The following is a 12,312-nucleotide window of genomic DNA, read 5'->3' as shown; positions in this document are numbered from 1 at the left end:
ATACACAGACAGATAGACAAACAGTTAGACGGACAGATACAAAGACAGACAGTCAATCCTTACCTGAAGCTGTCCAGTCTTGAAAACGTCTCTCAGAAAGAGGAAGCAGCTATAATATCACAACACAAAGACGTTATTAAGTTGAAATGAAGTCCCGTGCGCTTGTTCAGTGTGAGGCGCTTTAGTTCACTTTGTTTTCACTTCATGAATCTTTCTGCACTTGATTGTGTCCTACACCCAGGTGCACGGCAGTCAAGCATGAGCGGGAGATTACGGTGCGCTTACTGTTATCTAGTACGGTATCAATGTTTGGCTTTGACTTCAAAATAAAAGCATCCCCCATTACAGAGAAAAGCGGTATTTACACTATCACTTAATCGGCAAAAACAGTTGCGTGGGCGTTTTTAAGAGATACAGTATAATGAAGTGATGGATTATCTGCTTTAGGGTGCATTTATTTTTAAATCAACCCGTTGTACCGTTGTAGATGACGTTTAGGCGCAGCAGCAAACTTCACCACAGTGTGTTACGTTGGAGGATCAAAGGCTGAAAAATATCGGCAACTGAGCATAATTGTATGAACGTTTTATTTGTTTTTTGAGGAATTAAAAACTCATCCGAGTACTTTTCTCAGAGAGAAAAAGTAATTGTAATGCTTTTACTTCATGTCGGTTGTAGACATTTCCGGACACTCTTTCCTTTAAATAGCACGTTTACACTGCCAAACGTTATCATATGAGGTCATGGAAAATGACCGAACGCAAATATTTCATGGCTGTTATCTAATTGAGGTCCGATGTCTCCTGGCATCATCTGGCGGCAGCTGGTGCTCAATGGCGACAACAGGAAAGGTAAACAGGCCAAATGTGACAGAGGAAACGTGGAACAGCCTCAAAAATACAAACAAGTGTGGTTTAAAGGTGCATAAAATACACAAATGAACACAAGATGTAGTGCAAACATAAATACTTTATTTGGAACGGATACTTCATTGTTCGGGGTGTCGCCCATGATGTAGCAAAAAAGAGCAAATACAAAAATCACATTTCTCTGAGTGAACAATTTGCCCCAACAATTCTGTCATTCACATTTTCAGATCCGTCTTATCAGTAATTAATAACCTTTATGGTATTTTATATGGATCATCAAATTCAGATTTTAAATCACTTTATAGCTGGCGATCCATAAATATCAAGTCACTCACAAGATGGACTGGACAGTTTGGAAAACTAAAATCCCCTGTGATCTGTGAGTTTGTAGGCTGTATTGCTCATTACGCCCCCTGCTGGATGACTTCAATACCCTGCAAAGACCTAAAGGTGAACGTGGAGCTGCCACGCTGTAACCCCACACCTCATAATCTGACACAAAAGGGACAATGATTAGAAATGCATACAGTTTCAAATCTACAGTCCTTGGGATGTTTTGAAAATGGTAAAACAACGTTACAACTTTACTTTAAATTAACAAGACACTTTTGATTGGCTGGTGATGTGCATGTAATGGCCACAGGAGGGCAGCACCAACAACATGAACAGTTAAAGGTCGTGTTGTTTCAGGTGTGTAATGAAGTCTGGAGAGCCTGCATGTCCCTCAGCAGCTTCAGGCTAGTCTTGTTCCGTTCCCCTGGTTTAGGTTTGACCGCTCTGGCCGAGCGCCCTCTGGTGGGCGCCGCTGCGGGCGCCTTTGCCTCAGTACGACCGCCGCGCCTAGCATAGAATTCCTTACGTTTCTTCTTTATCTAAAGGAGAGAGGAGAAGGTGAGAAGCTGAGGAGGAAAGTTGCATGTGAGCTTGTTCTCGTGTGAAAGCTCACCTGTGTTTTGTGTTTGTGCAGTTTGTTGATCTGCTCTCCTTTCCTCTCCATTTTCAGAAGCAGCCTCTCCTGCGCCCTGTGCAGGTTGTTCCTCTCCTCTTGAGAAACACTCGCCTCCACCTCCCTCATCAACATATCCTGTTCCCTGTGAAGCACACGTCCAAAACACGCTTTAATCCCACGTGTTTTGTGACCAACACGTTCAAACTTTTTGTCCATTGTTTTATACTCACAGGCTCATGAGGTGGAGCTCCTCCTGGAGCGTCTGCAGGAGCTCGCACAGTTCCCCCCCTCGACCTGACGACAAGGAAGAGGAGCTGTCCGAGTCTGTGGCCGCCTCCATGCGGCTCTGCTGGCGTGAGAGGACACGCTTGTTGCAGAGCTGCGGCTGATGCTGCTTCAGGAGAGACAACACCGACTGCACGTTGGCTCTGACCGAGTGACTGCAGCCTGCTGACTGAGAGCCAGGAGGAGGAGGAGGAGGAGGGAGAGACTCGGAGTAAGAAAGGGTTAGAAATACACTTTAATATGCTGACAGTATGAAACAGAAATGTGTGTGTGTGTTTGTGGTACCGTTCCAGCTACAAAGGGCACATCTCTGAGACTCAGTCTGTAGTGAGGCTCTGTGCACGACGACGGCTGTGGCACAGACTTCTGCAAGAGGAAGACACAGAGACACACACACACACACACACACACACACACACACACACACAGACACACACACACACACACACACACACACACACACACACACACACACACACACACACACACACACACACACACATATTTGAAAGATCTTTCTGCTTTGTTCTTTATTCATTTTAAAATTGGATCTTAGATTTGTTCTCTGTCTCATATTAGTGGTATAGTGGCAGATTGCAGTGAATTCCTTAAAACAGTAAATAAACGTAAACATTCTCAGCAGAAACAGGAGCGTGCCCTCTAGAGGCGGTGGAGGTCGTTGTTACCTTTGAGCTGCTCCTCTTGCCTCTGGAGCTTTTCCTGGACAGGCGAGAGGACACCCCCGGCAGCAGGATCTTATTGGCCTCCAAACCCATCAGCATCTACGCAGAGGAGAGGAAACCAGTCAAAGCTCAAAAGCTCTCTGCTGTGAGTGAGTGAGTGAGTGAGTGAGTGAGTGAGTGAGTGTGTGTGTGTGTGTGTGTGTCTACCTGGTCGGCTTTGTTCTGAACCAGCTTCCTCTGGTGCTCCTCCTCCTGCAGCTTAATCTCCAACTCATGTATCTTCACCTGGCACAAACACACACTCAGCATCATCATCATCATCATCATCACCACCACAGCCCAGTAAAGGTCAATATTTAATTCTTGATCATTTCTTTATGTTTAGTTTGTGTATTTAACGCTTTTAGACCTGATTTTACAGTTTGGGTCTGTGAGTGTTTTGATTGTCGTACCTCAGCGTTTTTCTGGGAACGCATCAGCCTGAGATACTCCTGCTCCAGCCGCTCCAGCTTTTCCGACTGAGAGAGGTCAGACACGTCTTCCAGCTCATCGTCTGGTGACTTTAAACCCTGAAAGCGTAGAACACGATGAGTCCAATCACAGGCGCCTGAGAGGTTTCTGCCCCCCGGTTCAGTTAGATGTGTCACCTGCTGTTTGAGGTTCCTGCTGTCGTCCTTGGAGTGGCGCAGCGTCTTCTTCATGTTCTCCAGCTGGCTCTCTAGCTTCACACAGCGAGACTCTGCATCAGACAGGTGAGTGACCAGCACTGAAGAGTGGAGCAGCGCAGGGGTTACACACTCGCCCACACACACTTAAGAGCTTCACATTGAGGAGGTTTGAGCTTGCAAAGGGATCTATAAACTGTAGGCCATGATGGATCACCACACACACACACACACACACACACACACACACCCGCACCCGCACACGCACCTTGGTTGTAGCTGTTGGACTCACTCCTCTCTCCCCTGGTGTGTGTCTGAGTGTGGCTGAGCCTGCGTTGTGTGTTTGCGTGTGGGTCCTTCCCCATGATGAGCAGACTGAGCTCTGCATGCTCCTTCTCCAACTCCAACTTCCTGAGCTTCTCCTGGAGGTTCTTCAGCGCCGATAAGATCACTGATGATGACAATTAATGATAAATATTAATGGAGCCGATGGGATCATGTGACACGGACGAGTCGCTTTCTCGGGTGTGTCAGGTCCGCCACGATTTGAAGACAAAGAAAATAAGACATAATAGGTGATGAGAGACTAAATACAGGTTTGAAATGGAAGTGTAGTGAAGTCATAAAGCAGCACACACACACATACAAACATGCCAACAGCGTGCATACTGGGTAATATTGATGTAACTAGTGACTTATATTGATATTGACATGAATAAAAAGTGATAGAGTCTTTATATAGTCTGAACAGAATGGCAGCAGGAGAATAAGGGACTTGGAGGTCTGGATGAACGAGTGGACGTCAGTGCAGCCGAGACATTCAAGTACGTCTTGCGGCATCGTGTTTCACGTGCTGTAACCATGGAGCTCTGACACACAACAATACCTACATGGAAACTTAGCAGGCGTACACACAAACAACACACACATACAACCACACACACGCAGATGCACAAAACCTACCCGCACTTCTGGTCTCTGGGAAGGCCTTACAGGGGGGCGACGGCCAGTGGGCGTGGCGCATGGTGGTTAGGGGTGTGTGAGGCAGGGTTGTGTTGGTGAAGGGACGGTGCGCTGGGTAGTCTTTGAACGACGGCAGTGACGGGCTGTCAGACGCTGCTGCGCTTAGCTCCTGTAGAGAGGCAATAATCAAATATGACACACATTGTTTCATCCATGTTGTGAGGTGGATTGGGATCAGATTTTTGATATAAATATTGACATAATATTTGCTTCTGGAGCCAGTTCCAGTTTGATATCCATAGAACCTAACTGCTAGCTAACAATCTGTCCCGCATGTCCATCATTTTACATAATAATGATAATAATAGAATAATACACGCCCACTTGGGATGTCCTTACAGTTTCCACTTCAAGTCCTACTATCTTCTGTCTGCTTCTCACTACAACCTAAGGATCCCTGATTTTCAACTGATCCGAATATAAATCAACATTAGTCAACTGTAACGATGTATTACTTGCCTACTTTTAGCCACTTTATGAAAAGACTTCTTTATCAGGTCATCAATTTAGTCGCGATAGTGTTTATCTGTTGTGTCAAAGCCCTTTTGTTCACATCTAGGTCACAGATTTGACCCAGAATACCAACATTATTGTAGTTATCAGTTCGGAAAAGGCTGAGAGTCCCTTAATTCGAAACCTTTACATGTGAAAGATGAAAAATGTGGGTCAGGTTCAAGTCAAATCTAACATCTAATATCTCATCTTCAACGCACTGTCCAACCTGCAGGTCTGCAACATCAGCTGATCTGACCCGAGTTGTAGCAACAGCTACCAGGCAGCTCTCAGACTAGTTTGACTTCATGTCACCCCGAACAGACGTCTTATTTCCCTTTTCATTGCTTTATAATGCAGTTATTGTTGTTAGTAAGCACATAGCTTCCCTACCTTTTCCCGGGAAGCGTCTCTAGCGGCTGCTTTTGACAGAGTTTCCATTGAGATGCCGCCGATCCGGCCACTCTCCTCGGACCCGAAACAAGGAGTAAAATGTGTAATATCTTTACAAAAACGCTATTCTAAGTAAAAGTGTAGCTCCGGTTCATTTCGTAACTACTGACGACAGGCTAGCTAGGCTCCGTCTCTAACAGCACCCGAATGCCACAGCTGTGAAAAGAAAACATCACTTGTCAGGATAGAGTATTCTACTTTTTCTGGTGGGGACGAATGATTTAAACTCCGGTCCGTCCCGTTGTTTCAATGTACAATTTCAATTTTCACCTACCGCTCGTCTTGGTACACCCGTGTCAACAAAACAAACGCAAAAGACCAGCCTACCGGAAATGTAGTCTTCTTTCAACGGCGTTTTGTGGTTAAACGCGGAAGTGTTTTGTAGTAAAACTACATGAGCCACAAAGCACCGGCAGGGCGCGGGGACAAGGTTTGCGAGAGTTGCCGGGAGTTTGGTCGCGATTCCTGGTGGTGGAGGTGGGTGTGCGAAGATATTTCTCTTACTTTGTAGCGCATAACTTTGAAATAAAGAAACATATTAATGAAACGTTCAAATAAGTAAGTACTTAAAAGTCTAGATGAGCTGTAATTAAGTGCTACAGGCTCCTTTTAAAATGCCGTTATTGGCTTTCTAGCACAATGAAAGCTAACGTGCCACCACTCTTAATGCTATTCAGTGTGTTTACGTGTTAGTACCCACACTTTTACTAATTTACTGAGACATTAATGTTATTACATTGTTAAACATTGTAGCTACGCAGCGATCCCGTTTACGTGCCATTTTCTAGTTGTACTTTTCATACCTGCTAACTATACGGCCGTCATCATTAACGAATGTATGAACTCCTCAAACATCAATACAACTTTTAATAGAAGCGCTGCACTGCTCTGTGGTGCTCCCAGGTTGAAGTGTCAGGACTTTCTGCAGGGGAAACATCTGCTGAGCACCTGATCAGATCTCTCCACGACCCACAGCAGCGCCATCATGTCCTCAGAGAGCTGCACCCTGTGAGACACTTTCACCTTGATCCCTTTGCTTTCACTTTCACTCAATCCGAATGTAAACACAGGAGCAACTGACTTAAAAGCTCAAATTGCAATCATTATTAATAGATTGATGACACATTGTTGTTTTTTCTAGGGATGATGAGGACACCTTTAAGATCCTTATTGCCACAGATGTCCACCTTGGTTACCTTGAGAAGGACGCCATACGAGGGAGCGACACGTACAACACGCTGAACGAGATCCTGAAGTGTGCCAAGACCAATCAGGTACACGCTGAGTTAACGGATTTGTTTCTGATTGTAAATGAACTTGTGAAGAACATATATAGGGATTCTTTGCCATTAGAGAGACCTTGTATGTGTACATAGTATCTAAAATGATTCTATTCTCTTCCTCTGCTTTGTGTCTCTTGTTGTTGTTTGTACGCAGGTGGATTTCATCCTTCTGGGTGGTGATTTGTTCCACGAGAACAAGCCGACGCGCCGCTGCCTCCACACCTGCATCAGTATGATGCGACAGTACTGCATGGGGGACTCGCCCATACACTTCAACATACTCAGTGACCAGACTGTCAACTTTAACACCACGCAGTAGGTCGCTTTGTATCTGTGTGGGCATTCCAGACACAATGCTGTAGTTTCCCTTGGTTGTGATTGTGATCCTGGGTTTGTTTAGATTCCCCTGGGTGAATTATCAAGATGAAAACCTGAACATCTCTGTCCCAGTGTTCAGTATTCACGGTAACCACGATGATCCGACTGGGGTGAGTTTATATCCATCAAAGCACTTTATCCTAATGTGTAAATTGGTGCATTAGTGTTGTCTGTAACTCTGTCTTGCTTTGTTTCTTCCCTGTCATTCTGTAGTCTGAAGGTTTGTGTGCGTTGGATCTGCTCAGTGCTTCTGGTCTTGTCAACCATTTTGGTCACTCCCACTCAGTGGAGAGAATTGAGATCAGTCCCATTCTCATGCAGAAAGGCAACACCAAGCTGGCCCTGTACGGCCTCGGTGAGTGTGTTCGCCCTGTGTGAGTATGCTTAGATCGCACTGAAATTCTCACAATAGATTCCTTATTCTGCCATAAAGTAAAACTGGAGGTGTAATCAACATTGCTGACTTAGAGCACCAAACCTTTTGGGTGTTTTGTGATTTCATGTCTATTTTTGTTTAAATCCGACCTTTATTGGTGGCGTCACAGCCGTTTGTAGCAACGGTGTTCACAGCTTGAAGATCTATTTCGGGGTCAGGGTGGCTTGATACTCCACTAAAAGGCTTCTGGAGTTTTGTCCAGTCGAGGGCTTTCATTGCCCCAGGCGTCTGTCCCAGGGACAGGCGTCTGTCCCAGAGTAGCGCCTACACCTTCCTTATGCCCGGTGCAACAGCACCACTCTGTGGACAACCTGGGTAAAAGTCATTATTTCTCAAAGGGTTAATCCTGTTCATGTATACTGTCCATGTTGCTGTCCTGTCCTCAATAGCAGTAATTCTGAATAAACATGCTGAATGTTATCTGCTTTGTTACATGCCTGACTTGTGTGTGTGTGTGTCTGTGTGTGTTTTCATGCAGGCTCCATCCCTGATGAGCGGCTGCACAGGATGTTTGTCAACAAACAGGTCACCATGCTGCGGCCCAAAGAAGACCAGGACCAGTGGTTCAACCTCTTCACCATCCACCAGAACAGGTGTGTGTGTGTGTGTGTGTGTGTGTGTGTGTGTGTGTGTGTGTGTGTGTGTGTGTGTGTGTGTGTGTGTGTGTGTGTGTGTGTGTGTGTGTTTGAGTGTTTGAGTGTTTGAGGCCACACAGGCCTACATTTCCCATCCTCCACTGCTTTGGTCAGTGCTGATGTCATCTCTTCTGAGAATCACAGATCAGCCAAATGACATCATCACTACCTCACGCTCTGTGCTGTAGTTTTATGTAAAGAACCGCTTCCATGAAGAACAAATCCTTTATTTTATCTCAGCCTTGAGAAATTTCGGCTTCAAATTTCACATGCAATTTATCAAGATGCAATCTTACACACACAATACAAGTTTCAGCAGCCCGTGGAGCAGGTTGGGGACCGTTGCCTTGCCAAAGGGCACCTCAGCAGTGCCCTGGTTTCAAACTGGCAACTCTTCAGCTGCCAGTCCACGCTTGGTCCACAGGGGACTCGAACCGGCTACCCTGCGGTTCCCAAGCTGAGTCCCTATGGACTGAGCTACTGCTGCCCGAAGCAGCAGTAAGAACTTATTTAGCTTTAACCCTTGTGGTGAACGCCTCTCCTGTCTCCTGTGCCTCTGCAGGAGTAAACACGGCCCCACTAACTACATCCCTGAGCAGTTTCTGGATGACTTTGTGGACCTGGTGGTGTGGGGCCACGAGCACGAGTGTCTGATCACCCCCACCAGAAACGAACAGCAGCTCTTCTACGTGACGCAACCTGGCAGCTCCGTAGCCACCTCGCTGTCCCCCGGAGAAGCTGCCAAGAAGTAACACACACACACACACTGGCACACTGGCACACACATTCATGTTCATAATGAAACTAGTAGCGCATTGTGATTGTGGCTTTAAGCTCTGTTTGTGTGTCTTCAGGCACATCGGGCTCCTGAGGGTGAAGGGTCGTAAGATGAACCTGGAAAAGATCCCCCTGGATACGGTGCGTCAGTTCTTCATCCAAGATCTGGTGCTGAGTGACCACCAGGACCTCTTCACACCCGATACGCCAAACGTGACGAAGAAGATCGAGAACTTCTGCCACGCCAAGGTAACACAAAGACCTGGGCAAACACACAGAGTCCATCTAATATTTATTGCTCAGATAGCTCATCCCCTTCTTTATTGACTCCCATTTGACCTCCAACCTCTCTCTCTCTCTCCCCCCCCCCTCTCTTCAGGTCATAGAAATGCTGGAGGAGGCTGAAAGGGAAAGGCTGGGGTGTCCTCACACTCCAGAGAAACCTTTAATCCGCCTCAGGGTAAGATGTCAGCAGCTGTGTTTTAGGCGCACATGTGTCTGTCCAGAAATTCGGGCAGCTGGCGTTGCGAAAAGTCTTGTGTGCCATTGTCTTCCTCACATTTGTAGTCGGGTCTTAATGTGGAGAGTCACTTATTACTCCCAGCTCTTATCTTCTGTTTCAGGTGGACTACAGCGGAGGATTCGAGCCCTTCAACATGTCTCGTTTCAGTCAGAAGTTTGTGGACCGCGTGGCAAACCCCAAGGACATCGTTCACTTTCTCAGACGCCGCGAGCAGAAGGAGGGCGTGAAAGGTCTGTAACTCGTGTGAAAAGCTAATACGGGCTTTGTGCGGCAAAGTGTATTTGTATTTGTGTTGATTTGATTTCATCTCGGTCATTAGATGAGGTCCATGTGGATTACGGGCGGCTGGTTCAGACCGCTGCAGTGGAGGGACTCAGAGTGGAGGACCTGGTCAAACAATACTTTGAGGCAGCTGAACAGGTACAATGAACTCATGGCATCGGAGCGCATCATTCATACTATAGGGGCGTGGGTTCATTTGATAAGTGTGTGTGTGTGTCTCTGTCCTGGTAGACGATGCAGCTGTCCCTGCTGACGGAGCAGGGCATGGGGAAGGCCATACAGGAGTTTGTGGACAAAGACGAGAAAGACGCCATCGAGGAGCTGATCACCTACCAGCTAGAGAAGACGCAGCGCCACCTGTTTGCCAGAGGGGTCACTACAGAGCAGGATATAGATGCAGAGGTGGGAGAGGAGAAGGAGGAGGAAGAGGAGGACACCTTCTTAAGAGAGTTCTGTGGTATGAAGAGTCTGGATTGTTTTGTTTTGCTCCTCAGATCAAGCTGTTCAGAGACTCCAAAAAGAACACGACAGAGGAAGAGACGGAAATTCGAGAAGTAAGCAGCTAATCTACAGAGGCCTGACATGTTTGCACCCTCGTCCTCGTCACTGTCGTCTGTAAGTCGTTCTCCATCTTTACCGTCCGTGTTCTTCGCTTATTCCCAGGCTATGAGCAGAGCCAAAGCCCACCGATCGGAGCGTGGCGACGCAGACCCAGACGTGTTTCACGGGTTGGGCGACGTTAACATGGACTCTGACGACGACATGGCCCCGCCCCCTTCCACCTCAAGGGGCAGAGGAGCGAGGGGCGGCAGGGGACGAGGCGCCCGTGGGAGAGGGAGAGGTGAGCTGTCTGACGTCTCCCCGGCAACGATCGTGCACACATGATCGTCTGTTTCAGGAGCTTTCAGTTTCCTGTGCTTTGCTCAACCGTCCATGCAGGCGCTTTTTCCGCCGAGCCGAAGCCGGCAAGTCGCGGACGCTCCCAAAAAGCCTCAGCGCCAACCCAAAGCAGAAACATCATGCAAGGTAGGAATGTGTGTGTAGGTACGAGGGACAAAGGAATCGGGAGAGGACGTTTCTGCCTTTTGCCCTAAGACGTCCTGCTCCTCTTCCCTCCATGTCTTCACTTTTCTCCTGACCTCCTCCTTCCTTCCACTCTGAAGCGTTCCAAGCTACACCCCAGAAGCCGTCCTGGGCCGGATCCAGCAGGTCCTACGCAGAAGACGACGTAAGTGCAGCGTCCGGCGTTCAAACAAACGCACTTCCTTGTTTCGTGGCCTCTGTAAAGCGGCCCGTGTTGTAAAGCTTCTCGTCCTTCATCCATCTCCAGCTCATCATTGACGATCCTGACGATGATATACCTGTGATGAAGACCAGCTATGGCACCACGAGGTTTGTGTTTATCTCCTGTTCTTCCTGCCTAATTTTTCTATTAATAAACTTGCATGTATTTTTTTTAATTCCCTTTTAACATTACATTACATTACATTACATTACATTCCATTACGATCATTTGGCAGACGCTTTTATCCAAAGCGACTTACATTACATTACCACCCTTCGCAGAGGGGGGAGCAATTGAGGGTTCGGTGCCTTGCTCAGGGGCACCTCAGCAGGGGCTCGAACTGGCGACCCTCCGGTTCCCAAGCGGAAGCCCTACCCAGAGCCACTGCCTTTAACACGATTACTTGTGTCTCTTTCGTACCCTAGAACAGCTTCCTCCTCCTCCTCCTCCTCCTCCGTCAAACACAGCTCTCAGAGTCAGAGCCAGAGCCAGGCAACCAAAGGGATCCAATTTGACGACAGCAGCGACGATGACGTAAGATCAGATCAGAGGAAGGCAGGGCTGGACCCGGCCTTTCCCACTTTTATTTGAATACTTCACTACAAAATTACTATTCTTAGTTCTCTTTTGATGTGGACAAAGTAGCACAATTAACCTTGAAGTCTGTATTGTAGTATCGCTGTAACTAGCCATCCCATACAAGAGACACGCCCCTTTTAAGCAACAAGCCTACTGAATGATACATTTCCTTTGTCCGAATTATTACCCTCTATTTGCTGGCCGATGTTATAACTGTCTCTCTGTCTCGGATGTCTGTGTTGATGCAGGATAATCCGTTTAAAGGCCGACACCAAGCACGGAGATAACGCAACTTCATCCTCCCGCCGATTTTGTCTCGCCAGACAACTGGAATCGCTCCCGGCGCCTGAGCTGCTGAAGAAGCTCTGCGTTAGGAAGGACTTGAAGGGTTTGCTTTGATTGATCTTTAATGTCGATCTTTAATAATTACACCACCACCGCTCCTACTGTTGATTAGGATTGAAATGATTCGATAATTGATGCGGCACCGCTTTCAGTCAAAGGTGGAGGACTCAAAACCTGAACGTTCAGGGTTTTGTCCTTCTTCTGTGTCAAGAAATAAATGTTCTTTTTCTATGTACATGACCGTCTGTTTGTCTCTGCCTCATGTAACTCAATCTGCACTCCACAGATGTCAGAGTGAAATGAGTCGTTCCACCAGTCGAATCACTTTAAAGATAAAAATCAGCCAAGAAAAGCAAAAAGTGGGAGGGGA

At 47.0% G+C, this 12,312-nt stretch overlaps 2 protein-coding genes across 7 annotated transcripts; one reads left to right on the top strand and one right to left on the bottom strand.

Annotated features, from left to right (window-relative positions):
• Positions 1 to 964: 964 nt before the first annotated feature.
• cep57 (centrosomal protein 57) lies at positions 965 to 5,715 on the bottom strand. 2 transcript variants are annotated; one of them, XM_076141613.1, is made up of 11 exons: positions 5,360 to 5,713; positions 4,415 to 4,583; positions 3,720 to 3,902; positions 3,434 to 3,552; positions 3,239 to 3,355; positions 2,994 to 3,071; positions 2,790 to 2,885; positions 2,389 to 2,469; positions 2,049 to 2,272; positions 1,816 to 1,960; positions 965 to 1,741 (listed from the first exon to the last, which is right to left on the bottom strand). In XM_076141613.1, exons 1-11 carry the CDS (start codon positions 5,405 to 5,407, stop codon positions 1,556 to 1,558), a joined length of 1,446 nt encoding a protein of 481 aa, XP_075997728.1. In that variant the 5' UTR covers positions 5,408 to 5,713; the 3' UTR covers positions 965 to 1,555. The 2 variants fall into 2 exon arrangements, with proteins under 2 accessions (XP_075997728.1, XP_075997720.1); XM_076141605.1 differs by having other exon boundaries at positions 3,239 to 3,552; positions 5,360 to 5,715.
• A 107-nt stretch (positions 5,716 to 5,822) lies between these two features.
• On the top strand, positions 5,823 to 12,177 carry mre11a (MRE11 homolog A, double strand break repair nuclease). Of its 5 annotated transcripts, none has more exons than XM_076141672.1 (20): positions 5,823 to 5,896; positions 6,348 to 6,427; positions 6,561 to 6,693; positions 6,857 to 7,017; positions 7,103 to 7,190; positions 7,294 to 7,435; positions 7,995 to 8,109; positions 8,714 to 8,899; positions 9,006 to 9,177; positions 9,308 to 9,388; positions 9,552 to 9,681; positions 9,771 to 9,871; positions 9,965 to 10,135; positions 10,228 to 10,287; positions 10,397 to 10,574; positions 10,673 to 10,759; positions 10,897 to 10,961; positions 11,064 to 11,125; positions 11,444 to 11,552; positions 11,846 to 12,177. In XM_076141672.1, exons 2-20 carry the CDS (start codon positions 6,405 to 6,407, stop codon positions 11,882 to 11,884), a joined length of 2,103 nt encoding a protein of 700 aa, XP_075997787.1. In that variant the 5' UTR covers positions 5,823 to 5,896; positions 6,348 to 6,404; the 3' UTR covers positions 11,885 to 12,177. The 5 variants fall into 5 exon arrangements, with proteins under 5 accessions (XP_075997787.1, XP_075997783.1, XP_075997784.1 ...); XM_076141668.1 differs by having other exon boundaries at positions 5,841 to 5,896; positions 6,323 to 6,427; XM_076141669.1 differs by having other exon boundaries at positions 5,855 to 5,896; positions 6,293 to 6,427.
• The last annotated feature ends 135 nt before the right edge of the window (positions 12,178 to 12,312 follow it).

This window comes from Genypterus blacodes, unplaced genomic scaffold (assembly GCF_046128005.1).
Source record: "Genypterus blacodes isolate CSIRO-AG114 ecotype Tasmania unplaced genomic scaffold, CSIRO-AGI_Gbla_v1 ptg000003l_1, whole genome shotgun sequence".
Lineage (NCBI taxonomy): Eukaryota > Metazoa > Chordata > Actinopteri > Ophidiiformes > Ophidiidae > Genypterus > Genypterus blacodes.
The sequence above is the reverse complement of the archived record's forward strand: the minus strand, read 5'-3'. Positions and strand labels throughout refer to the sequence as shown.

Excerpts from the sequence above, each read along its gene's own strand:
- cep57 (XM_076141605.1), bottom strand. The coding sequence starts at position 5,407 with ATGGAAACTCTGTCAAAAGCAGCCGCTAGAGACGCTTCCCGGGAAAAG. Across the intron at positions 4,584-5,359 it reads GAGACGCTTCCCGGGAAAAG|GAGCTAAGCGCAGCAGCGTC; the intron begins GTAGGGAAGCTA and ends GCCTCTCTACAG. Across the intron at positions 1,961-2,048 it reads GAGCTCCACCTCATGAGCCT|GGAACAGGATATGTTGATGA; the intron begins GTGAGTATAAAA and ends TGTGCTTCACAG.
- mre11a (XM_076141672.1), top strand. The coding sequence starts at position 6,405 with ATGTCCTCAGAGAGCTGCACCCT. Across the intron at positions 7,018-7,102 it reads GTCAACTTTAACACCACGCA|ATTCCCCTGGGTGAATTATC; the intron begins GTAGGTCGCTTT and ends GGGTTTGTTTAG. Across the intron at positions 11,553-11,845 it reads ACGACAGCAGCGACGATGAC|GATAATCCGTTTAAAGGCCG; the intron begins GTAAGATCAGAT and ends GTGTTGATGCAG.